This window comes from Pelodiscus sinensis, chromosome 3, assembly GCF_052426305.1.
Source record: "Pelodiscus sinensis isolate ZL-2025 chromosome 3, ASM5242630v1, whole genome shotgun sequence".
Lineage (NCBI taxonomy): Eukaryota > Metazoa > Chordata > Testudines > Trionychidae > Pelodiscus > Pelodiscus sinensis.
In genome coordinates this window covers 40,655,759-40,682,241 of record NC_143054.1, presented here as the reverse complement: position 1 = coordinate 40,682,241, position 26,483 = coordinate 40,655,759, and the positions used below count along the sequence as shown (strand labels likewise).

At 40.5% G+C, this 26,483-nt stretch overlaps 1 protein-coding gene and 1 long non-coding RNA gene across 2 annotated transcripts in view; one reads left to right on the top strand and one right to left on the bottom strand.

The window, feature by feature from the left end:
• CSMD1 (CUB and Sushi multiple domains 1) overlaps positions 1-26,483 on the top strand; it is a 1,868,278-nt gene that overhangs the window by 1,761,210 nt on the left and 80,585 nt on the right. Inside the window, exons 52-54 of the mRNA XM_006137767.5 lie at positions 476-649; positions 11,044-11,217; positions 18,721-18,894. Coding sequence (XP_006137829.3) covers positions 476-649; positions 11,044-11,217; positions 18,721-18,894 — 522 coding nt within the window. The remainder of the gene's footprint in view (positions 1-475; positions 650-11,043; positions 11,218-18,720; positions 18,895-26,483) is intronic.
• LOC142827791 (uncharacterized) lies at positions 14,177-20,131 on the bottom strand. The gene is made up of 3 exons (XR_012902547.2): positions 19,652-20,131; positions 18,806-18,886; positions 14,177-14,410 (listed from the first exon to the last, which is right to left on the bottom strand). It is a non-coding gene; the product is annotated as an uncharacterized LOC142827791 (long non-coding RNA).

Genomic DNA, 26,483 nt, shown 5'->3' with positions numbered 1-26,483 from the left:
ATATCAATAGAATATACTCTTTTGAGAAAAATCAATGAATTCAGTATATAAAAAAAAACCACACCCTTTAAAAGGTGCAATATCTCCACCTGGGAAAGTTCAGGGAAAGGAAATTCTTCCTAGAATTGGTAGTGTTCTGGATTACTGCCACTATGTACCTAGACGTGTCCTCATCTTGGATGACTAACATTCTTCCTCACATTCCTTTGTGCTGCAGACTGTAGGGTAAAGAATGCCTGTCCTCTGTACTGGTGCTCTAGAAGAAAAGGGATCCCTGAGCATTTCTCTAGTCTGACATACCTCTGTCTGTGAAGGCATAATGTTAACTGTTAATTTAGAAGCAATACCACATCGGATTCTTAAATGTACAGATATTAAGCCTATGCAAAAACATGGATTTACATGTTTCTTGTACCCGAGAGACTATGAAGAGATGAATTCATATTTCATTTTCAGTTTTATATTTTCCCCTTAGTTGTCTCCTGTGGTAGCCTCCCTTCTCCACCAAATGGTAATAAAATTGGAACCTTAACGGTGTATGGAGCCACTGCAATCTTCACCTGTAACACAGGATACACTCTAGTTGGATCTCATGTGAGAGAGTGCTTAACAAATGGACTCTGGAGTGGCACGGAAACCCGATGTCTTGGTAAATATGCATAACGTCTCTCTTTACCAGATCCTGGAGATGCAATGCTGTCAGATGAATGTGTAATATGCATGAAGCTCTCCTAATATAGAAAATGTGTTACGCTGTGTATTGTTTTCTTTTACTTTGTCACAATTTAGCTGTTTTTATCTGATTATGCCTAATATTTTAGAACAAAAAACTAGGTGTGTCCATTGGAAAGAATAAAATACTTGTTTATTAAAGAACAACTTTCTATTTTAAAAGCAGTCATAGCACAATAAATTATATTCCCTGACAACTTCCCACTTAAGGTATAAAAAAAATGAAAGTAAATTCATAGTGGGGAGGAATATTTCTTGAATTTTAATATCACAATTCAATATTTGGATTCCCATGCCCCCCCCCTTCCCCGCCATTATTGTCCAAAGAAGACTTTAGTAGAAAGACTATGTTCTTCCCTGCTTTGAGCAATAAGAAGGAAATAGCACAACAAATATTGTATTCTTACTAACAAAGCCCTTCAGTCTCTCTCCTTTTCACTTTTTGTTTTGTTACTTTCTTTTTTAAGAGGGAAAGAAATGAGAAATTCAGCGCAAAATGGGATTAAAACCAACTCTTAATAACCTTGTTAATTTTCTCTTGACGATCATAAAAGATACAAACTATGAGGTGACTGCTATACGTGTATTCAGATGTTCTAAAGCTCAAAAACATCCATATTTTATGGCGTAAATAACTGATAGAACTTTTTTTGGAGTAGCTAAATTAAATCTATCTTTCAAGAAAATTCAGATAGTCATCATTTCTGTTTCTGTTTGATTGACTGCATATCTGTAGGGTCTTAGTATTTCTTTTTTGTAGATTCTACGTTGGTGTTAAAATGAGTGAGGACCATTTTTGCACAGAGAAAAGTTTAATGATTTGCAATAAACTGTGATATACATGTAAATTACTATTTCTTGAATGTATTCCTAAAATGTCAAAATGCTGCATTTCTATCCATATGCGTCTTCCTTTTATCTTTGAAGTAAACAGCATAAGAAGTGAACCAAATAACTCATAATGCATACAATAGGTGTCATCAAAATGAAAGACTTCTATATTGATTTGCTATCTATGTCGCATCATAATGTTTGATGAAACATAAAAGCTGAACAAGCTATGATTGTCAGGCATATTAAAAATTCCTATTTCATCTGGGATTAAATAATAAAAGCATTATTTTATAAGAAATATGAAAATAGTTGTCATTACATTTTAAGACAGATAGGTTATCTATAACTGATTTATTTGTGTAAAATTAACAAATGAGGAAATAATAAAGCAGACATATTTTTTATTTTAATTTATATTAAATTTTTGAAATATAACAAAAGATACCAAAATATACAAAGTAAGTATAAAGGTTAGGATAAAGAGAGGAGATAGGAAGCAATATATCTATCTTCAGAATCCACATTAATCATAGCCTTCTAAATTGCTATGAATTGCTTTGAATTTTTTGAAAACAGCAAGTAGTCCTTTGACACCTTAGAGACTAACAAATATAAAGGATTCTGACCTGGGGAAGGTGCTCTAGGAGGTCTGGGAGGGAGTTGTGACCTTGGTGAAGGGGTGCAGAGGGTTTGGCAGGTGACCTGGGACAGGGGAATTGGGTACAGGGTCAGGGAGGGTTATAGAAGAAGATTCTAGGTTGTGGGAGGGGGTGTAGAGTCTGGGAGGGAGTTGTGACCTAAGGGAAGGGGGTACAGATGGTTTGGGTGGTGCCCTGGGCAGGTAGTTGGGGCTAGAGATGGGGTAAAGGGTGCTTACCTAGGCAGCTCCCAGACAACAGCCCTACAGAAACCTGAGGCACACCATCTACTGCAGTCCGAGGCAGCTGGCTGTTCCACATGGCTCTGCTCCAGGAATGGGAGGCAGGGGGAACGACAGGGGGAGGCTTCACATGCTGCCCATACCCTCAGCAAAATTTCTTAGCTCCTGTTGGCCGGAAACTGGCCAAAGGGAGCGTAGAGATTTTGATGGGTGGGGTATGGGCAATGTATGAAGCCTCCCTTTCCCATCCCCAGCCATCCAAGCGTGGAACAGCCACCTGTTTAAAACATGAGCTGCTCCCTGCCTAAAGGTTCTAGCAAGGCAGCCGCAGGCCTGATCCAGTGGTTAGGCAGTCCAGATGCAGTCTGCTGGCAGCCTCTTGCCCACCAATGTCATAGGGGAAGGCAGTCAGGCTCTAAGGTTACCATGACCTAAACTTCAGAGACCTAGGTCAAATCTAATATCTTGATCTATATCTAGAAATAAAATGAAACCAAGCTGGACTGCATCACATTGGTTTTATCTGCAATTCATACGAACCACATTGGTTTTATCTGCAATTCATACCAATTCTACATAAAAGGACTTGGTAGTCCTAAGCCCAATAATTTTTCATGTAAACTGTGCCAGCCACACAGCAGACTATTAAAAGTTGTGCGGATAACTCTTTTAAACACTTGCCCAAAACAACCAACATAACTTCTGTCTTTTGTCTCAACTGGATTAAAAATGAATTTAGCTAAGTTTATGGAGGAGAGGGCCATCAATGACTATTAACCAAGATAGACAGGAACACAAACCCATGCTCCAAGTGTCCCTGTTATCTCCAACTGCCAGAATCTGGGATGGAGAATGAGTCTGTCAAAATCGCCCTGTTCTGTTTAGTGCCTCAGAAGCAACTGATATCAATGACAGACAGGACACTGGAATAGATGGACCATTGGTCTGACACAGTATGGCTGTTCTTTATGTTATGTTCTTGCCCCACTGTGTGTTAGCAGACTGTAATGCCAAGAAAGCACCTTTCAAATGATATAAAAAAGTCTGTACGTTCAGACTGAGCTTGCACAAATGTATGCAGAAAAACTGGAAATGAAAGGTTTTGGTAAATGAATGTCTTTAGGCTATCCTCCAGGAAACTTTACTTTCTACTTTTTCAGATGAGAGCGAATGTGTGGAAAATTGTCAGCAGCATTGTATCATCACCCTCCAGCATCTCCTTAATGAAAAGAAAATTCTTTAAAGTCTGTTTTGGTATCTCTTAATGGCTTGTTAAGGTCCAGCTAATTTTCCCTTCTGAGGAAAATAGTTTCTCTGATTCATATGCTAAAACTGACTTGTTCACACCACACCAGATTTTTAAGGTAGCATTCTGATGCCTCCATTCCAAAAGTCATTTGAATTCTAGTTATGATGCTTGAGAGTTGCATTCGTTTTAATTTATTTTCAAATACATTTATTTATTCAGAATTTTTTTCTTTGCAGAGGATAACTTCTCAGCACTTCTGTTTGATTCTGTTACCAATATATTGTCATCATAGTGCCAGTATACCTGTGATATTTTTCCCCAAAGTACACTATCTTTATTACTTTTTCTGTTTTAGTGTAATCTCTGACATATGGTTTCATTTGCTTATACCATAGTGATGAATTACAAGATCAAATTCTTTTGTAATGACCATGACATTCATATTGCTAAAATAGCAAGATGTAATGGTATCTAAAGAATCTTGTTGAACGATCTGGCTTGATTTTGTTTTTCCTCATTTCAATCTTCACCTTGTTTGCATTTTAAAATATACATTGTTAAAAGTGATGGCATCTTGTTATATAAAATAATGGCATAAATATAAATAGAAATAACATACATCATTATTTTAATGACTATGTCATGTTGTATGCCAAAAATGGGAAGAGAAATAAGATTGTCCAGTGTCTAACAAAAAAGAAGTGGAAATATTCCCAAGCCACTACTTAGTGGCCTCTGCAGAACTCAGTGCAAGAGGGTTTAATCAGTCATACAGATTTTATATTTTCACAAAACCAAGGTCAGGGAGGATATGCCAGGCTTCACTCAATTTGAACATATTTTGATTATAGAAAGCCAAAACACTTTTCTGATCTTCTGATCAATAACAACACTCCTTACTATCAGTGTTCTTCTATGTTTGAATTGTACAGTATTTTAATCTCTGGAACCCTGGATACCATTCTTTTTGTATTCCTGTATGCCTGCTGTAAAATATATCTGAAGATTAAACAACCCTTAAGATGAATTGGTAATCAATTATAGCCAAAAGTCAGGATCATGTAATCTAGAGGTGCAAAAGGCCTATTAGGTTATCTAGTCCTTTTTCCTGTGAACATAGGATTGTTCCCTATGGGAAATGTGCTAATGTATAACCCAGACTAATTTTAAATGTGCCAAGCAATGCAGCATCTAACACTTATTTAAGAAATTGTTGTGTAGGCTAAGAGATATCTCTATTAGAAAGAGTTTCCTGACATGTAGCTGGATTTTTTCCTTTTTCAATTTCATGCCTTCACTCCCAAATACCATCTCTTTTTATCAGGCTTTTTTCTGTCATATCCTTTTCTAAATCTATATCTAATTGGATGTTCATTATCACCAATCAGTCTCTTTGGTTGTTGTTGCTTTCTAGGTTTATTCTTCTATTTTCCACAGAAATATTTTCATTTTTAAAGGTTACAGCCCCAGTTATTGATGCCTTTCAATATTCTGTTAAATTAGCATTTATCTTGTGAGTACTTCCGATTTCTTTTTCCTAACATTTTTGTGAGACTTTAGTATTTGTTTAATGTGCCAGGCCAACTTCTTTGGTGAACAAAACTCTCTGTTTAGATATTGTTGAGCAAACTCTTGTCACTGTCATCAAGAGGCAGACAGTGTGGGCCTGAGAGGTAGTACCTCACCAAGTCACTTTGTCATCTTAAGGTCAATAATGACAGTGTTGCAAATAAAAAGCTGTTGTTAGATTTATGCTGTGTGTGGCTTTTGTCAGAATTGTGCCTGTCTCTAGCCAATTCTTTTACATATTATTATCTCACATTTAAACATACCAATATGTTTTAAAAGGGGGATTTAGGTCTGATTCAGAAAGCTCATTAAGATTAATAGACTCCTATTGATTTTCAGTATGACTTGGATCCAGGCTTTTGGATTCAAGGGAATGATAATAGGAGAAGAGAGAATTTCAGAGCTAGTGTGCCAGTATAAATTTAGCTCATTCAAACCGTGGCTCATTGGCCTATGTAGAAGGAGCTCATGGTCTCTGTCCAGTTTCTAGAGGATTAATATCCGCATCACAAAAAAGTTATCAAAATTGGCATTCTCTTTAGGTGTCTCAGATGCATTGTGTCTAAGATACCTGTAATGTAACTTTTCTATGGATAATTAAAAGACTTAAATTTACAGGCAGTTAGTATGACAAATTTGGTACCCAGGCCAAAGACCAGATTTTTCATCCTAGCTTGATCCCATGCACTATATTTCCATGTAACGATAATTCATTCAAAACCAAACATTTATGTATACTTTTGTAAATAAAACTGATATTTTAGGTGTTTTAATAATAGGAGGTGAAAGTAACTTCAATTTCTAACAGGTAGTGCTGTATCACACCCGCCAAGGGCTCAGGGCAGAGAGGGTTGTGATACGACAGTACCTGTAAGAAGTTTGAGTGTGGGGGCAGAGGTGGGCGAAGGGTTGCAGTGTGTGTGGGTGAGCACAGGGTGCGGGGTGGGGATCTGGGGAAGTGTAGGAGTCAGGTTGTGGTGTATGAGGAGGATCTCAGAGCACAGAGTGCAGTAGAGCTCAGAGCAAGGGAGTGGGGTTTGAGGAGTGGCTTAGGACATAGGGCTGGAGTATCATAGAATCATAGGGCTGGAAGAGACCTCAGGAGGTCATTGAATCCACCCCCCCCCCCCGCCCAAAGCTGGACCAATCACAACTAAACCATACCAGCAAGGGCTTTCTCAAGTCAAGACTTAAAAATCTCTAGGGATGGAGATTCCACCGCCTCCCTAGGTAACCCATTCCAGTGCTTCATCACCCTCCTGGTAAAATAGTTTTTCCTAATATCCAACCTAGAACTCCCCCAGTGTAACTTGAGACCTTGTTCTGCCATCCCTTCTCCTTGTTCTGCCATCCATCACTGCTGAGAACAGTCTCTCTTCATTCTCTTTGGAACCTCCTTTTAGGAAGTTGAAGGCTGCTATCAAATCTCCTCTCACTCTTCTCTTTTGTAGACTAAATAAACCCGAATCACTCAGCCTCTCCACATAGATCATGTGTTCCAGCCCCTTAATCATTTTGGTTGCCCTCTGCTGGACCCTCTCCAATGAGTCCACATCCTTTCTGTAGTGGGGCAGAACTGGAAGCAGTAATCCAGATGTGGCCTCACCAGTGCAGAATAATCACTTCTCTAGATCTGCTGGCAATGCTCCTACTAATGTCCCTTAATATGCTATTAGCCTTCTTGGCCACAGGGCACATTATTGACTCATATCCAGCTTCTCAGCCACTGTAATCCCCAGCTCCTTTTCTGCTGAACTGCTACTTAGCCAGTCGGTCCACAGCCTGTAACAATGCTTGGGATTTCTCTGTCCCAAGTGCAGGACTCTACACTTGTCCTTATTGAATGTCATCAGATTTCTTTTGGCCCAATCCTCTAATCTGTCTAAGTCACACTGGACCCTATCTCTGCCCTCCAGCATATCTACCTCTCCCCATAGTTAAGTATCATCTGCAAATTTGCTGAGGGTGCAATCCATCCGCTCATCCAGGTCATTAATAAAGATATTGAACAAAACCGGCCCTAGAACCGATCCTTGGGGCACTCTGTTTGAAACAGACCCCCAACCTGACATTGAGCTATTGATCCCGGCAATCTAGTCAGCCTTCTATCCACCTTATAGTCCATTTATCAAATCCATATTCCTTAACTTGCTGGCAAGAATATTGTGGGAGACGTTACCAAAAGCTTTGCTAAAGTCACGGTATATCACATCCACTGACTTCCCCATCTCTACCGAACCAATTACCTCATCATACAAGCTAATCATATTGGTCAGGCATGACTTGCCCTTGGTGACTCCATGTTAATTATTCCTGATTACATTCCTTTCTTCCAAGTGCTTCAAAATGGATTCCTTGAGAACCCCCTCCATGATTTTTCCAGGGACTGAGGTAAGGCTGACAGGTCTGTAGTTCCCTGGATTGTCCTTCTTCCCTTTTTTTAAAGATGGGCACTACATTTGCCTTTTTCCAATTATTTGGGATCTCTCCCAATCTCCATGAGTTTTCAAACGTAATGGCCAAAGGCTCTGCAATGACATTTGCCAACTCCCTCAGTACCCTTAGATGCATTAAATCCATATTTGCTTTTCTTACTGCGCATTGGGATGGTTTCTTCCTTTAAAAAAACTGACAGCTCTGCTGGACTCCTTTCCTCTTCATTTTAGTATCCCAGGGGATCAGTTCTCTGAGGGAGTCAGTCTGCTTTTCTGAAGTCCAGGGTGTTCTCCTTTCTTCCTTTGATCAGAATCCTGGAATCTACCATCTCATGATCACTGCTTCACAGGATGTCACCCACACCTATTTCCACTACTAGTTCCTCCCGTTTGTGAGCAGAAGGTCAAGCTGCGCATGGCCCCTGGTCAGTTCCTTCAGCACTTGTACCAGGAAGTTATCCACAATATTCTCCAAAAACTTCCTGGATTATCTGTATGCTACTGTATTAGTCTCCCAACAGATGTCAGGGTTATTAAAGTCCCCCATGAAAACCAGGGCCTGTGATCTGGAAGCTTCTCTTAGTTGTCTGAAGAAAGCCTCGTCTACCTCATCCACTTGCATATGTGTGAATGCAGAGTGTACAGGGGAGCCAGGATAATATTCATGACTTCAGCCACCCACCCTGCACCAAGATTGATACCAGGAGACTGCTTGCTGTCCCTTTCATGAGAGGGAAGCTCACTGTGTGGGTCACTCACTCCTCTGTCCCCTCTTTCCCATCCAGGAAAAAGAGGAATGCACACGCTATGTGCTTTATTCTTGCTTCCTGAGGGGAAAGGGAACAGCAAGCAGCATCACAGTTCAAATTGCAGGGGATTGAGGGCTTCTAAATGAAGCCATGTGGGGGAGGAGGGTCTTGTGACTGGGGCAGTCCCAGACCAGTGGGGGAGCACTCATCTAGCAGGCCCCTTTAACCACAGAATCCCCAGAAAGTCCAGCACCATGCCTCCTCCAACTGAATGCCCCAGCTGTCCGTCTCCTTTTTGCCAGATTGGTGCACTGGGGCACACTGGCTTACTTAATCCTGATTCAGAACCAAATTTAAGTACATATTCAACCCCATCCCTATACAGAACCGCTCTTAAGCATGTTTTTAAATCCCGCTGAAGCCAATGATGGAGGAGTTAAATGGAATTAACATGCTTAAAGAATATACTACATAGATATGCTTTGCTGAATCAGGACCAATGCTTGTCCTGCTATGAATGTTAAGTACAAAATTTAACTCTTCCAGAAAAGAAAGCTATATGTCAAAACTTAAGCCTAAATGTCTATTTAACAGAGTTCAAAACTATTATATTGACTTTTTTCAAAAACATAAAAAGTAATAAAAATCAGAAAAATAAGCCAGAAAAATGGCAAGAATTTTACATTGTTAGCTCTGAACTACTGTATATTATCCTGCAATTGATAGCGAACAGGGAAACTGCTGCACTGCTATAGAGCCCTTTGATTTATTTTAAAAAATACAGAAAAATAAAATAACTCCCTCTGCTGCTTGTTTATCAAGCTCTCTAATGGAGTGCTGACCCAACCTTGAACCAGTTCAGTAATGTCTTTAGTTCTTGAAAGCATATTATAAGAAATGATCCACTAACAGCTTCCTTAATGTATTTAGAACCTAATTTGTCCTGATTAGGAAATTAGATAAATTTTCTGTTTTATTGTTCTGCTCCTTCTGTTCTGGAACTGTTGGGACGTTTAATCTAACCAAGTCCAAACTGACAGAAAACCATTACATTTAATAACTGGAGTGATCTGTAAGTGAAATGAATCACATGGTAAGTGCATAGGGCTGTTAAGTTCTTATTCAGATAGAAATAATGTAATATTCTAGCTGGCACATCTCAACTATCCTTGTACCTTGGATTTCTTGTGCTTCCATGTGTTTACTTTAATGCTGGCATTGCACATTTATTTTCCACTCATTGGTTATTCAATAACCAAACATTCAAGTTTGAGGTATCTTTGGATTGGTCTGGCTGAGAAGCCTTTGAAAGTGTATACAGTTTTGGTTTGATTCAAACCGTATAGTTCTTTTCCTTTCTACCCTTCATTTTCCTATTTTTCTCCATCCTTTTCATAGGTATTCTTTATTAAGGATACTGTTGCCTTGTTGGCCTGAGAGGTTAGCCAATATTTAGATCTTTCTAGGTTTGTTTTTGTTAGGAGAAGAAATTATTTATGTGAGTCCAAGCATATTCTTTGGTGCGATACTCTTTACTTACAAAGAGCTACATAAAAGTTCTTCAAGAGAGATTGCACATTCATTCCATTCTAGAAGTGTACATGCTCTGAGCACAGTTACCAGAAATATTTCCCTCAGTGGTACGTGTTTAGGTGACTCAAGTGCCCTTTGCCACTATTCACATGAGAATAAAGCACCTAGACCCCACACTCCCTCAGTCCCTTGTTACGGCCTGTGACAATCACTGAAACTGTTCTTCTTGCATTCACAAGCTCTCTTAGGAATTTTTAAATCAACAATTCAGACCAGTTCAGCTGTCATCCATATCCCACTGCAGATTTCTACTTTCCCCACAATTTCCTTTCAGAAAACCATGAAGGTCCTTTTTCAGTCTGCTCCTGCAGTATGTCCTTTGCTTCTGTGGTATCTGCCAAATGGGGCAGCTTTTCCCAATTGTGTTTTAAGGTAATTCATTACTGTCTGTTGAATTTCTTCCAGACTCACTTCATATGTATACAATCTTAGTTTCTGGGTGCAACAAAGTTGAAAATCTGCCCAATAGAACCTTCTCAGATGCTCCATATATTTTTATGTCAATATTTAGCATACCCATTGGCATTAACAAGGTCTGTGATTGTCTGTAGTTTATAGGACCATTTGATGGCAGCCATTAACATATTTTAGCACAACAATATTTATTAAGGACTAGATCAAGTAAGTTTGGAACTTAAATGCTTAATTGTAAGCTTTCCTACATATCATTATTTGTTTTTGGCTTGTCACAAAAGAATCTCCATCTGACTTTAGGCAAAGTTCCTTTAACACTGAAGTTGTAATTAAAATATAAAAAGCATAAATACCATATTATAACTTAAACACTTGATCCTCCAAAGTACAGAGCACTGCAATTCCTCTTGTCTTCAAGTGAGAAACATGCATATCACAGAAGGCACCTTATAGCATTTGGTTCTAATATCATGCTTGTCATGGAGGTGAACAAAGCAATAGTTTTCCGTCAGCATCATTTCAATATTAATGGTATTTTAATATATACATATTTTTTTCTTGATTAAACAGATTGTTCTTTTATTCTAGCTGGGCATTGTGGTTCTCCAGATCCCATTGTAAATGGCCACATTAGTGGGGATGGCTTCAGTTACCGTGATACTGTGGTCTATCAGTGTAACCCTGGATTTCGGCTTGTTGGTACATCTGTCAGAATTTGTCTGCAAGATCATAAGTGGTCAGGACAAACACCTGTTTGTGTCCGTAAGTAGCATTTATTTTTCACTGAATTGTTTTTTATTGAAGCATATTAATAGTTATGAAAGAAATTTTCAAATATCCATGAGTCATGAATTTATGTAATAGATTTTAAAGCCAGAAGAGAACATTGTGGCCATCTAGTCTAACTTCCTGTACACTATAGGCAATAGAACTACATACAGAAATTTCTGATGAACTTCACAAACTCTGTTTGCATTATGACATATCTTTTAGGTATATCTATACATTTAGTGATACATCTCTGCTGCTGCAGCTTTTTTGGCGAAGATGCTCTGTGCCAACAGGAGAGAGTTCTCCCATTAGCATTAAAAAACATTTCTGTGAGCAGCAGAAGCTATGTCAGCAAGAGAAGCAAAGGCCATCTCACTGTAGCAGATGTGGTCCATCCCAAACAGACCTACACTATCTCACATTTAATATCGATTTGGTCTGGAATCTTCCTGAGCTCAAGTGTAGGGATGGTTTGTCATTTACCTGCTTATCCCTGGATCAAAAGCAGGCATTCAGAAGGGTAAACAATGGTTGTTTCCTGGGTTCTTTTTGAAGTCTTTTTTCTTCCGGCTCCGGTTCAGGAGATTCCCTTCCAGATATTGTATGATTCTGTGAAATGTTTGGTCTATTTCAGTTGGACCCAGACTGAATCCATTATCTTCAGTGGAAGTGTCAGGACTCCAGCATGGATGTGTCAAGACTGGTTGCCATCAGGCCAGCTGTACTATGTCTATAAAGTCTTTCCCTTGTGTCCTGCACAGGAGGTTAATGAGCTTGGTTTTCCATGAACCAGAGTTGCAGGTGGTCCTGTCAACATATGCCATTATTTTGCTCCTGGTGATCCAGGACCCAGATGACTTGGTACAGGTGGAACCTTGCCAAGCTACTGACATGGTGGCTTCCACTGCTTGGGTCAACTTGGTGAAGAGATCTGGCCTGATGGTTTCAGATGGGTGGCAGGAGAGCTCCTTACCATTTGTTCTCCTGGCCATTTGGTGGAGCACAGATCCACTGCTCTTATCTAGCTGTCACTGCGCATCCCTATCTGTTGAGAACTGACATGATTTGGAGGATAGGGTGGCAGAATATGGACACGCCTTGTTTGGTGTGAGGAAGGAGGCTGGTGCTTTATAAGTTGACTGTCAAAATTCTGGCACTGGCTCAATACCCTGGTTCCATCCTTGTGTTCCCTAGCCTACCTCCAGAGGTGAACTCTGAATCTCTTTTGGCCAGGACAGTACTGTTTCACTGTGGGAATCCTGAGCCTTCCCTTGGAGGATGGGGGATATGGCCTGTTCTGCTTCTGCAGTCAGATCCATGTCCTCTGCTTCCAGGCCTTGCAAAAACTCCTTTATTGTCATAGCTCCTATGACCCCTCTTTCATCCCTGTTGTTCATTAGTTGTTTCTTGAAACTATTTGGGATTTGGGTCTGGTAGTTCCTCCCCTTTAGGTAGGGGGTGGAGGGGTTGGAGGCTTTAGCTGTGAGTAGACTTGCACCCATCCATCCCCATGTTCCCAAAAGTCCCCATGCACTTTGTCACTCTTTTTCTTATGTACCTTAGATGCTCCTGCATGCCTCATTTCATCTCATTTCACTTAAGACCACAATCAGCAGGTTTAATAAAGAGAAATGCAAAGTGCTCCACTTAGGAAGGAACAATCAGTTCCATACATACAAGATGGGAAGTGACTGTCTAGGAAGGAGCATGGCGGAAAGAGACCTAGGGGTCATAGTGGACAACAAGTTGAATATGAGTCAACAGTGTGATGCTGTTGCAAAAAAATCAAATATGATTCTAGGTTGTATCAACAGGTGTGTTGTAAGCAAAACTCGTTAAGTCATTCTGCTGCTCTACTCTGCACTAGTTAGGCCTCAGCTGGAGTACTGTGTCCAGTTCTGGGCACGACATTTCAAGAAAGATGTGGAGAAATTGGAAAGGGTACAGAGAAGAGCTACAAGAATGATTAAAGGTCTAGAGAACATGACCTATGAAGCCAGGCTTCATGAACTGGGCTTGTTTAGTTTGGAAAAAAGAAGATTAAGGGGGGACATGATAGCGGTTTTCAAATATCTTAAAGGGTGTCACAAGGAGGAAGGAGAAAATTTGTTCCTCTTGGTTTCTGAGGACAGGACAAGGAGTAATGGGCTTAAAGTGCAGCAAGGGAGGTTTAGATTGGACATTAGGAAAAAATTCCTAACTGTCAGGGTGGTCAAATATTGGAATAAATTGCCAAGGGAGGTAGTCGAATCTCCCTCTCTGGAGATATTTAAAAACAGGTTGGATAGACATCTGTCAGGGATGGTGTAGACGGAGCTTGGTCCTGCCTTCAGGGCGGGGGGCTGGACTCGATGACCTCTCGAGGTCCCTTCCAGTCCTATGATTCTATGATTCTATAAGACCTTTTTGTCAGCATTGACCTGAACTGAAGAGCTGGCCTAGCAATGACAGATTTACAACATGGATAAACTGTGGTCCTACCCATAAAAGTGGAAAGTCAAGAGTTTTATTTTTGTTTGTTTGTTTGTTTGTTTGCTTGTTTTTACTTTTGGATTAATGTTAGCAAGACTGCATTGGTATTACACCTTTTGTATTGTGATTTTTTTTCTTGTCGTTATGTAGAGGATTTCAATTTCTAGAGCTAATTAAATAAATCTTAAAAAATCGAAAATATAACAAAAATAGAACTACTCTGAGCTGTGTAGCTACTGTTGAAAATATCTATTCCAAATATTTGGTACCCTAATGATTTCCATAATTGGTACCCAGACCTTATTTTACTATGGCATATTTTAAATACTTGTAAGAAGGATATAATGAATATTCTCAGGTCGAGGGATTTGGGGAAGAGAGAAGAGGGGGAGGTCAAATTTGTAATTCACCAGTTGCATGACATAAAGTTATCAAAAATGACCTTAGAATTATGTATATAGATAGATAGATATGTATATGGCCACTACTTTAAACACATGAAAGCTCTTTGACTATATGTAAGAGCTTTGAAGGGATTAACATTATTATAATGCCAAAATTACCCACTTTGTCTTCTTTTTGAGTTTTCCATCGCTTGTAGTTCTTATGCAAGCCCAAGAATTATAGTGTGATCTGTCAATAGGTCAGTGATGAACAGCAACAATAATGGTTATGTGCTAGGGTTATACTCAGCATTTGAGACCTTTAGTTTCTGAAAAACATCACAAAAAGCAGCATCTGTCAAGAGTAATGAGGGGTGTATACAGGAGCTGACTGACTGGAGATATGCATCTGTTAAAAAGGACAATAATCTAAACACAAATGACCTTCACTATCAGAATTTTTATAGGAGACTTCAATTTTCTGTTGCAAGAGCCTACTGTGTATCATTGTTCTGACAGTTTACTGAATTCCAGGTGTAGATTGTCTCAGGAAATGGCACCTTTAAAATATAATATTATCAAGTAGATATGTTGTATGATTTCTGAGGTGTTAGAAATTGCCTTATTAAAACTTAAAAACCTTGATTCTCTGTAATGCTTTTAAAAGAAGCAAATGAGCTAGCATAAAACAGTTCCTAAACAGTACCTAGATGTTGTTATGGCAATATGGAAATTTCCTTCAATATTTTTATGAAACATTTGTGGACTTTACTTTCCTCTACATTTTACATGGTAGCCACCTATGAGGAGGGGAAGGGAATGTGTGCTCTCAGGGTAGGCTAATAGACACAGGTATGAGTATCACCTAGATGTCTAAGCCTGAAGGAGTCATTGAGAGGGACTGACTGAGGCTGACCCCATATCACCAGAGATACTAAGACAAAGGCAAATCCAGTCACCAGTACATTGAAACTTAGTAACCAGCGACCCAGAGGGGGATGGATTTTCCCATCTCTTATCATGGAAGCTGAGAAAAACCCTAGTTCAAGGACAAAGGATTAGGAAGTTGTGGGGTGGGTATAAGAGTTGGCTGCTAGAAGAAGGCTCTTATCTGGGAAGTGGCCTGGGAAGTAGGAGAGAGATAGCTAAGTGGTTTGAGCATTGGTCTGCTAAGGCTAGGGTTGTGAGTTCAATCCTTGTAGAGAGGATTTGGGGCAAAAATTTGGTACTTGGATGGTACTTGGACTTGCTGTGAAGGGAGGAGACTAGACTGAACTTAATGACCTTACAAGGTCCTTTCCAGTTCTAGGAGTTAGGCAATCTCCAATAATTTAATTTCAAAGTCAGACTGAGAGAGGCACAGTGTCAGATTGCTAGCCATGTTAGTCTTTAATTTTAAAAAAGCAAGTAGTCCTGTAACAACTTCGGGTATGGCTAGACTGCATCCCTCTGTCAGCAGAGGGATGCAGATTAGGCAGGTTGACGTTGCAAATGAGGCAGGGATTTAAATATCCCATGTCTAATTTGCATAAAAATGGCAACATTTTGCTGACACAGCACTTTGTCGGCAAAAAGCAGCAGTCTACAGGGGGATCTGTTGAGAAAGAAAGCCTTTTTAAACAGATCCTGTATACCTCCTTGCAGGTGACATAAGAACCCAATCTAGACTGCTGCTTTTTGCTGACAAAGTGCTGAGTCAGCAAAATGTGGAGGCCATTTTTATGCAAATTAGGCACGGGATATTTAAATCCCTGCCTCATTTGAAATGTCGACCTGCCTAATCTGCATCCCTCTGCTGACAGAGGGATGCAGTCCAGCCAGACGCTTAGGGTATGTCTACACTACAAAGTTAGTTCGAACTAACGGACGTTAGTTCGAACTAACTTTCATAGGCGCTACACTAGCGCTTTGTTAGTTCGAATTTAATTCGAATTAACGGAGCGCTTAGTTCAAACTAGGTAATCCTCATTTCACGAGGATTAAGCCTAATTCGAATTTACTGTGTAGACCCTTAATTCAAACTAGTGGGAGGCTAGCCCTCCCCAGGTTTCCCTGGTGGCCACTCTGGCCAACACCAGGGAAACTCTACTGCCCCCCTCCCGGTGCCGGACCCCTTCAAGGGGCACGGGCTGGCTACGGAGCCCGTGCCAGGTGCAAGCCTGCCAGCACCCAGCTAGCAGACCCTGCACCTGGCTCGAGCCACCCACCCAATGCCTCCCAGCCCTCCCCCTCTTCCCGGGACCAGGCTGGCGGCTCCCGGGAGCTTGCCCGGGACCACAAGAGGTGGGCACCCACCTGGGCTAGTGCGGACATCGTGGACCTCGTCCACGACCTCTGCACTAGGCACAGGAAAGTGGCCGTCTAGGGCAGGAGAGCTGCCAGCCTGGCCACCCCGGAGCAGGTGTGTGTGAAAATCAAGGGGGTCCACTGAGACCCCCGACCCTGAGCCCTGAGCTTACAATGGCTGTCCTGGGTCAGACCAAAGGTCCATCTAGCCCAGTAGCCTGTCTGCCGACAGCGGCCAACCCTAGGGACCCTGGAGGGGATGGACCGAAGACAGTGACCAAGCCATTTGTTTCGTGCCATCCCTCTCCACAAACCTTGGGCAGGGACACCACACTTACCCCCTGGCTAATGCCACTCCATGGACCCAACCTCCATGACTTGATCTCACTTCCCTTTAAACTCTGTTCTAGTTCTAGCCTTCACAGCCTCCTGCAGCAAGGAGTTCCACAGGTTGACTCTTTGCTTTGTGAAGAACAACTTTCTGTTACTAGTTTGAAGCCTGCTACCCATTCCTTTCCTTTGGTGTCCTCTAGTCCTTCTTTATGGGAACTAATGAAGAACTTTTCTGTATGCACCCTCTCCACCCAACTCCTGCTTTTAGAGACCTCTATCCTGTCCCCCCTCCGTCTCCTCTTTTCTAAGCTGAAAAGTCCCAGTCTCTTTAGCCTCTCTTCATAGGGGACCTGTTCCCAACCCCTGATCATTGTAGTTGCCCTCCCCTCTCCCAGCCTCTCTCTTCCCCTCTCCCATGTCCTTTTCCCAGTTTCCCCCAGTTTTGTTCAATAAAGACAGATTCCATTTTTGAACACAATTGTCCTTTATTTTGTACATCAAGAAGAGGTGCTAGGGAAGGGTAAGTGGAAGGAGGTGAAGGAGGAATGGGGTACACACCCCTGATGGGGAGGACTGGGCTGGCTCTGCGGGCTTTTGGGGTGGAAGCTCTCCTGCAGCCTCCCAATTGCCCCCTCTCCCCAGATGGCAGCCTGCGGCAAGTGCAGCCGGTCTGATGGCCGAGTGTTGTGATGTGCCCAGTGTGGGTACTCCGGGCAATCCAAGCCAGGACTGCTTTGCAAGCGGGGCACCCCTGAGAACTGTCTGTCTGGGGTGGGGTTCGGGACCCTTTAAGCACAGCCCTCGACTAGCCTGACACAGCATCTCCACGCTCTAAGTCCTCCTCTGATGCCCTGCCGGCACTGCTTCCGGCCATCCTTAAGCCTGATTCAGGGTCCACTTAATGTGGACATGCTAGTTCGAATTAGCTTTTTAGTCTGGATCCGTTAGTTCGAATTAGCTTAGTTCGAATTAACTAATTCGAACTAAGTTAGTTCGAATTAACGTTGTAGTGTAGACGTACCCTTAGAGACTAACTTCTTCAGATAAGTGCAGAAAAAGGTGAACCTCCCAATTTATGACAGAGAAAGAAGCAAGGGGGGGAGAAAAAAATACCTGTCAATTGTAGTATGGATGCTAATGAGGCTAACTGAGTGGGCTATAAGTGTCCCATACTTAGCCAAGTATGGGATACTTAGGATTAGGGTTAGCAAAGTATGGGACATACTATCATAAAAAGCCGACCAAATATTATAAAAAAGCAGAAGAAAAAGCCAGTTTATATTTTACTGGCTTAGTTCAGTTTTCTCTCTGAATTAAAGCAGTTAAATAAATATCTAGAATGTCAGTTTATTCTATAATGCTTATTAACTATTGGAAGTATATTTCATGCTATAGAAATCATAGCAAGCCACATCCCATATACCAAAGGACTTACAGTGTAAGGCCAGCATCTTGAAACATGCATAACGCTGACTACATGAGTAGGTCCATTGACCACAAAATGTACAATTAGTTACAATGCAATGCAGTTCAATTCTAAACTATTATTTTAAAATGACATCCTGTGTAAGTATGCAAACAAATTTATTCAATTGAACTTAGTTAAAGTTAAGCACATGCATAAGGTCTCTGCAGGATCAGAGCAGCATTCCCTCTAATAATTTATGTATATGTTTGGAATGAATTTTGTTACATGCACCAATATGGAGATGATGTGTGGTGGAGGTGAGGCAGAGGGATTTGGAGTGTGGGTGGAGGATCAGAGCCTGGGCAAAGGGTTGACGTGTGTGGGGGAGGTGAGGTGTTTGGGGTGTGGAAGGAGGTTCAGTGCTGGAGCAAAGGGTTGGGATGTGGTGGCAAATGTGGACTCGTGGGGGGGGCTGGAGAGGAGCGGTTTGAAGTATAGGATGCCACAGGATTGTGATGGGGGGAGTTAATAAAGAAGTAGTTAAAAATGCAAACAATCCCACAGAACTGCACATTTCAATTAATTGTTATTCTGTTGGGTTTTTTTTAACAGCAATCACATGTGGACATCCTGGAAACCCAGCTCATGGAGTGACTAATGGAAGCGAGTTCAATTTAAATGATGTTGTAAACTTTACCTGCAGCACTGGGTATTTACTTCAGGGTGCCTCTCGAGCCCAGTGCCGGAGCAATGGCCAGTGGAGCAGCTCTTTACCTACCTGCCGAGGTAAGAAATATTTCCACTCAGCATGTCTTGTCTAAAGACTTACTCCAAATAGGGTACTTTCCACTGAATTCAAAAGATTTGAATCAGGTTCTAAAACCTGAATTTGAAGAGCTTGTGACTCCTCTCCATGTGAGTGTAAGCGGGGGAATGGTCCCGCTATTGTGGGGAACTTTCCTGGCTTCTATACACCCCGGTGAAATGAACCAGTGAAAGGATCTGAGTCCCCGCTCCCACTTCCTTTACCCCACGGCTCCCTGATCCTGAGGACTCCCCCTCCACTCTCCTGAGTAGCAGAGCCCTTGAAACCCCAACAAGGCTGGGCCCAGGTTTCCTGGGGCTTAATCCCTGACCTTGTAGTCACTAGGGGCAGGAGTTAGGGTGTCCCCACTCCGAGGTGCTCTCTTTACACTGCAGGCCTTCTTGGCCCAGTGATCACTTCATAAGGTTCAAAGCAAATACAATTTATTAAACAACAACGGATTAAAGAGAAAAGAATAAGAAAAAAATGAGAATGGTTAAATAAGAACACACAGCTCTGCTCTGTACATCAAAACAGCAGGGACATCAAAACAGCAGCCTGCAGAGTATAAGGACAGTCCACAGTCTCTTTCTTAGAGGTCCAGGATATGCTGCAGGGGGGGCTACAGGCTGGACACGCTAGCTCTGGTAGTGACCACACAGTCTCAAGCTCGAAGTGGCCAGACCCCTCTCCCAGTCCAGAGCCTTTCCCCACACTTTGCTGGTCCCAGGTGCTCACCACATCCAGCTGCAGGCTGTGCTGCTTGGCCAGTTCCAGCTCCTTGTGTTGCTTCTCTGTTCCTTTTTGCTCTCTGAGCCCTGCCAGTCTGCTGCTCAACACAGGGTCTGCATTCCTTGTGCTCTGTATGCCTGGCTCTGCTGCTGCAAAAACTGCCCCTCAGCACAGCTTGCACTCCTCTTAGCAGTGTCTCAGCTCTCTGTTCCTTTTGCAGGACTTCTTCATACAGCTTGCACTGCTCTTTTCAGCTCTCTGTCTTTGCAGGGCCTCTTCTGCACACAGCTTGTTTGTTCAGAGAGAGGGAGAGCCAGAACAATCCCAGCTCACAGGGAGGACGGGGCCTGGCCTCTCCCCTTCCTCACTGGCCTGTCCAACCTGTCAATCAGGCTGAGCTGGAGTGTTGGCTGCTTTCCATTGTCTCTGGGGTCAGTCAGTCTCATGAACTCTTCCCCTTCAGATACTGCGAGCTGGCAAACCAAAAACTCCCAGAGTTTTAGTAAGGGGTAACAGTCCCCTTACATGAGTTCACCTCAAGCACACTGAAGAAGAGAGTGGGTCAGGGAAGCAATGGTAGCTCCTTCATGCTCAAGCATCCTGCTCCACTGTACATTAAGTCTGCATTATCCACTGATCTAAAGTCCTAAACAAAGAGAATTCTCTTGAGGCAATCTGACTGCAAGGTCAACTTGGTGGACCAAAGAATCCAGCCCTAAATTTTGTATTCATAGTAAGAAACCATCATAAACAATCTTGATGGGTTTTAGGTGCACTACACTTTTATTTTTGTAAGGAAAGGCGTATATTCAAGAAAGATGTGGAGAAATTGGAAAGGGTACAGAGAAGAGCTACAAGAATGATTAAAGGTCTAGAGAACATGACCTATGAAACCAGGCTTCATGAACTGGGCTTGTTTAATTTGGAAAAAAGAAGATTAAGGGGGGACATGATAGCGGTTTTCAAATATCTAAAAGGGTGTCACAAGGAGGAAGGAGAAAATTTGTTCCTCTTGGCTTCTGAGGACAGGACAAGGAGTAATGGGCTTAAAGTGCAGCAAGGGAGGTTTAGATTGGACATTAGGAAAAAACTCCTAACTGTCAGGGTGGTCAAATATTGGAATAAATTGCCAAGGGAGGTGGTCGAATCTCCCTCTCTGGAGATATTTAAAAACAGGTTGGATAGACATCTGTCAGGGATGGTGTAGACGGAGCTTGGTCCTGCCTTGAGGGCGGGGGGCTGGACTCGATGACCTCTCGAGGTCCCTTCCAGTCCTATGATTCTATGATTCTATATTTCCCGTATTAATGTTTATAGTTATACAGGTAAATCTTCACATATGACAATGAAAATACACTGTATTATTTCCCTAAGACTTATCCATGTTCTAGTAATATTTGAAAGGTTTTTCCAACTTGAGGGCTGTCCCAAGAATGTGGAATACATTTTCCCATTAACTGAGGATAATTATAAGTCTCATAATTTCTCCTCTAAATGTAAGGCACATTTCTTTCGTCTTGCCTTTATATGTGTGTGCATGCTAGAAAAGACTAGTCAAAAAAGTGTGTTTTGCACTTAGAACAAAAGGTGATGAGATTTCTTACAATCCTTAATTCTTGAGAGAATTCATTCTACAGTCTTGAGACAGCCCCTGAAAAAATTCTGTTTCCCACACAGATGAACTTACCCCTTATTGTAGAGAGGTCCAGTAAGCCAGAGAAACATAGTTCCTGATTCTTAGAGTTTTAGTCAATCATCTAGATATAGAATCTTAGAATACTAGAACTGGAAGGAATCTCGAGACGTCATCAAGTTCAGCCCTGGGCACTCATGGCAGGACCAAGCATCATCTAGAGCAGTGTTTCTGAAAGTGTACCGTGAAATCGCTTTTAGAAACACATTAACTGGCTGCCCTGGTTTGTTTATTTACTGGTGCCGTGGCCACGGAGTCTTGAGGCTCCCATTGGCTCCATTTCATCCTTTGCAGCTATGGGGAGCCACGGGAAGTGGTGGCCTGGCCCACGCCACTTCCCGTGGCTCCCCTTGGCTGCAAAGGATGAAATGGAGCCAAATGGAACCACGAGACTCTGTGGACGCAACACCAGTAAATAAACAAACCAGGGCAGTCAGTTTTGTGGAACACTTTCAGAAACAATGATCTAGACCATCCCTGACAGCTGTTTGTCTAACCTGTTTTTAAAAATCTCCAATGATGGAGATTCTGAAATATCTCTAGGAAAGTAATCCCAAGCTATGGATCACCTTTAAAATAAGTACTGATACTTTGTATCTTATTCAAAATTCTGCAGAAATCTAGTGTAGAGATCAGGGAACACATCTTATGTGCTCAAGGCATTTTGTGTTGTTAAGATGTGCTGGAATGTTATGTATGAGCTGCAATTTCCCAAGTGCTGAAGCTTCATTAAGTGATATAAGATTACACTCGAATGCAGATAGCATGAGTGCTTATTTGACAATTCCTTTGAAAGTTTTCAATTCTCTCCCCATTGGTCTGAATCTAAGGGCAAAGTTCTGAACTGGGGGATTTCTTTCATCCCTGTGTCTCCATCAGCTGTAGCAATCATAGAAACATCCAGTCTGGACTTTAGACAGGCCAGTTGTTCAATGGTAGGTCAATACTAAAGCAGGTAAATTATTTACCTATTCCATCTACTATGATTTATTTACTATTTAGCTGAACAGTTTTGGATTGAAAATGGTAAATATGGTGTTTATTTAAGCATGGAATGCTGTCTTTTCTCTTCCAGAAATCCACAGAATTATAGAGTTGAAAATCATAGCACACACTGTTTTATTTTATCTTGTGTCTGAGAAGAAAAGTTTTTGGGGAGACTATAAAATGGGTAGACAAAGTCTATGACAAAAATCAAGCGCAATTATTGCTGGTTTTAGTATCTCCACCTGTAGGTATATTAAACTGATATATTTATTCCAATGATTGTTGGTAAGAATGATAATTAACTGTGGTGATTAGATCATCATACTATTCCGGGGCTGGCAGATGCAATTTCAAGCTCAGTGTGTGAGGAATTAGATTCTTAGCTCTCATTAAACTATAGAGGGGTAGCAATTCCCCCAGTCACTACTCTCAAAATATATTGAAGTGAGTTAACTAGCATGGGAGCATAATTACTGAGACTGAGCAATAGCAATTAGCAAAGAGTTTGTATTTAGGATCAAATGATGTTTATTTTTTTATATATTGTAATGAATCATTAGCTTGTAATTAACACACATTTCCCACCTCCCACAATGAGGGAAAGATACAAAGGACCTTGTAACTAATATTTGCTTTGTCAAATAGCAATTTCAGAAAAGATTTTATACATCAAATATGTGCAATGTTAGCTTATATGGCTTAATTACTGCCAGCATGGACTGTATGGTTTTCAGGTTTTCAGCCCCTTGCAATTGATGAATTTTTTTTCAGATTTAAAAAAAAATAAACACATGGAACTTAAATGCAAGAAGTTAACATTAATGAAAATGGACTCTGAGGAGAAGAACATAGAAATCAAGTAGTTAAGTCAGGAAATTTCAAATGTTAGGTTGATCTGACATTATCTCAGCCATGGCTCGCATGTCTACTACTGGTTTTCTTTTTAAATTTATTAAATGAATGAAGTTCACTCCATGTGGGGGTAACTATTATATATAGTTTTTGTAATAATTTGGTTTTAAAACTTGTAGACATCCCTAGGATATTCATAAGGAATGACAATTATGTCCACAACTCTTGCCAATAATCACTCTCTTTGGAATCCAAATGTGATAAAGCAGCCCATTCATTCCCAGGGTACAAAGGCTGCATTTCTGTCAGGATTTACGCTGGCTTTAAGTATAAGAGTTGACATTCATTGTATGTTACTTTGTCATCACTCTACCTTGTACCTATATCAAGCATAGACAATGGGTCAAAGGTTAGTTTAATTTTCTTTTGTCTGTGTACCACCTGAATATATGTAGGGAACTCCATGTGATGGGGAATATGTCCAGTGTTCAGAGATTTGATCAGCAGACCTTTGAACTCTTACAAGCTTTTGATTTAACAGAAGCTTATAATTTGGCCAACTCTGGATGAATTTTCATGGGGAGAGCAAAAGATATTTCCCTTAATCCAGAACTACTGCCCTGCAAAATATAAAGTCCATATATATTCCAAAGCATGAAGATGACACACAGAGCTATATCATGTTATTGGCCATTTCTAATGCTCTAAAGAATTGTTTGGTTTTAGTTACATATGTTCCCTATAATGTAATAACCAATTTTTGTCATGAGAATAACAGAAGGATATCTTTGATGCAGTTGGTTAAAAATTATTGTTATATTGATTTCAGGTTAAATGCTACTAAGATAATTTAAAACCATGAGTTCTATTTTAAATATCTGCTGTATGAAGCTATGATCTATTTGGTGAGGCTGTAAGAGGCAGCATTTCAATTGTATTGCATTTTATAATGATAAAATCAGAAAAACTTTGGCCTTGAGGACTGGTATTGTATCATATTTGTACTCTGTTTATTTTGGTAATACATTAGTATTCATATATCTGTTCTCCAACTATTAAAACTACATCCTGAGAAATATTCTGAAGTTTTTATTTGGAAATGTATAATTTACAATGATCAAACTTAATGTTTTAAGTCTGAATATTTGAGAATGAGAATTAAGTACTTTCAGTACTTCTGTAATGCAAAACGTAGGATATGAGGGACGTAAATAGTGTATCTGTTTGTTTCCATATACAAAAGAACTGATTATCTCCTGCAGAGTCATTATTTTATAATCTAGAATAAGGAGCTTTTTGGCATCCTCCTGAGAATCATTTTTGTCAGTTAAATGACTGAAATATACTATTTCCTTTCATTTCTTGTTGTGTTTGTTCTTCCAAGGGGAATCATTTTTTATTCATTGAAGCGTATATATTTTTGTAGTGTGATTATCTCATTGGTATGTATTATACATTTTCATTTGGAAAACAGTTTTATCCACTGTAAAACAACATCTAGGGCCCCAATCCAGCAAATTCTAATGTACATTCTTAACTTTCCACATGTGGGTTGACCTGTTGATGCCAATGAGATTACTTCTGTTAATTTAAGTGCAAGTGTTGTAGCGTTATAATCTATGCCTCTATGAATTTGATGGGAAAGAAATGAAAACACCAAAATGTTTATGTTACCCTTGGCATCAAGTATATGAAACCACCAGCAGAGCTTCACATCTCCGAAAGCGGCGGGGCTGAGGGTGGAGAGAGTGGGGCTGAGGCTAGTCAGTCCTTAGGCCATCTGGGCTCCCCCCATCTCTCAGAGCTGCACAGAGCAGTACTCTAGCACTCCAACAGAAATTAAAAGGGGCCAGAGCTCCAAGCCCCTTTGAATCTCTGGGGCCTGGAGCAATTGCCTCCTTTGTTCCTTTCCTCCCATCTGTGGGCCTGATGGTTAGAAACCTCTGATTTTAAGCCAAAACTTACTGATGGTCAGTTTTATTCATTTTTCTAGGTCATCTAGAACTCCTTCTATAATATTCTAATTCTGCTCTGTATTGGCAATACATCCCAATTTTGAGTAATCCATAAAATTTATTTCTAAACACTCTAACTTTTTTACACCAAAGTCATTAATAAAAATGTTAAATGAGATAGGTCTCAAGACCAATTTCTGAAGAATAACACAAATTCCATCCATCCTGACAGTTCACCTTTCAGTGTGACCTGTTGTGATTTCCTAGTTAATCAGTTCTTTATCCACCTTTCAGCTCTTCTGGTCAGATTTTAAAAATGTACCATGATATGCCTCATAGGAGCATTTTTACATGAATCCCCATCACCTCTCAGCTCCTTCCCCTCTCACCATTTTTTGTTAATCTGGTAGAAATTTCCATTGACATAACACTTTTTCAGGAAACACTGCAGTTTGTTAACAATGTAGGTAATATTTGACACAGCTCTAACAATAATATATACCACAGTATTGTGAATTTTTAAAAACAACAAAAAATAGTTTTAGATGCTGATCCTGCAAAGTATCATACTTATATCATGTAAGTATTGCCATTGCTTAAGTGGAGTTATTCATGTTAGTGAGTACAAATGAGAATGTGTGTAAGGCCTTGTTTATATGGGGCTATTTTTGCAACAGCGTAGCCACAATTAAGTTGCTGAAGTAATTTGTAAATCACATATTTGTCAGCCACATTTTACATCTACGCAGTATGTCAACATTAGAGGTTTGCACTAGTATGACTACATCAGTGTAATTAAAACAGTACATATTTACCTAGTTTAGACAAGCACCAAGTAGAGGATCAGGGGCTTAGATCTTAACTAATAGATTTTAACTAATAGATAATGTGTATTAGTCTTTATTAAATTAATTATTTTTATGTTTCACCAATGTCTTATTGCTGTTAACTTTACGTCAATCATATTTCAAAAATAAAATTAGTTCCCAGTGATTTTCATTTGAAAGAAAGGAGATAATATGAATCACATTTTCATTATTATTAAAGAAAAACTCTTATCCATTTAAGACACAGACAAAACCAAGGTATATGTTAACATTTCCATGTTTGTTTAATTTGATTTGGCAATTATCATTTTTTGGCTTTACAATGTATTCTGTTAACATACCTATTTTGGAATAATTCTATAGAGTTTTCATAGGCTGTGTCTCCTTGAATTTGCTTTATACTCAGGGTAAGTCTACACAGCAGGGATAAAGTCAGAATAAGCTACGCAACTTCAGCTATGTCAATACTGGCACTGACTACACAGCAGGAAGAACACCCTTACTCCTCATAAAATGAGGGTTAC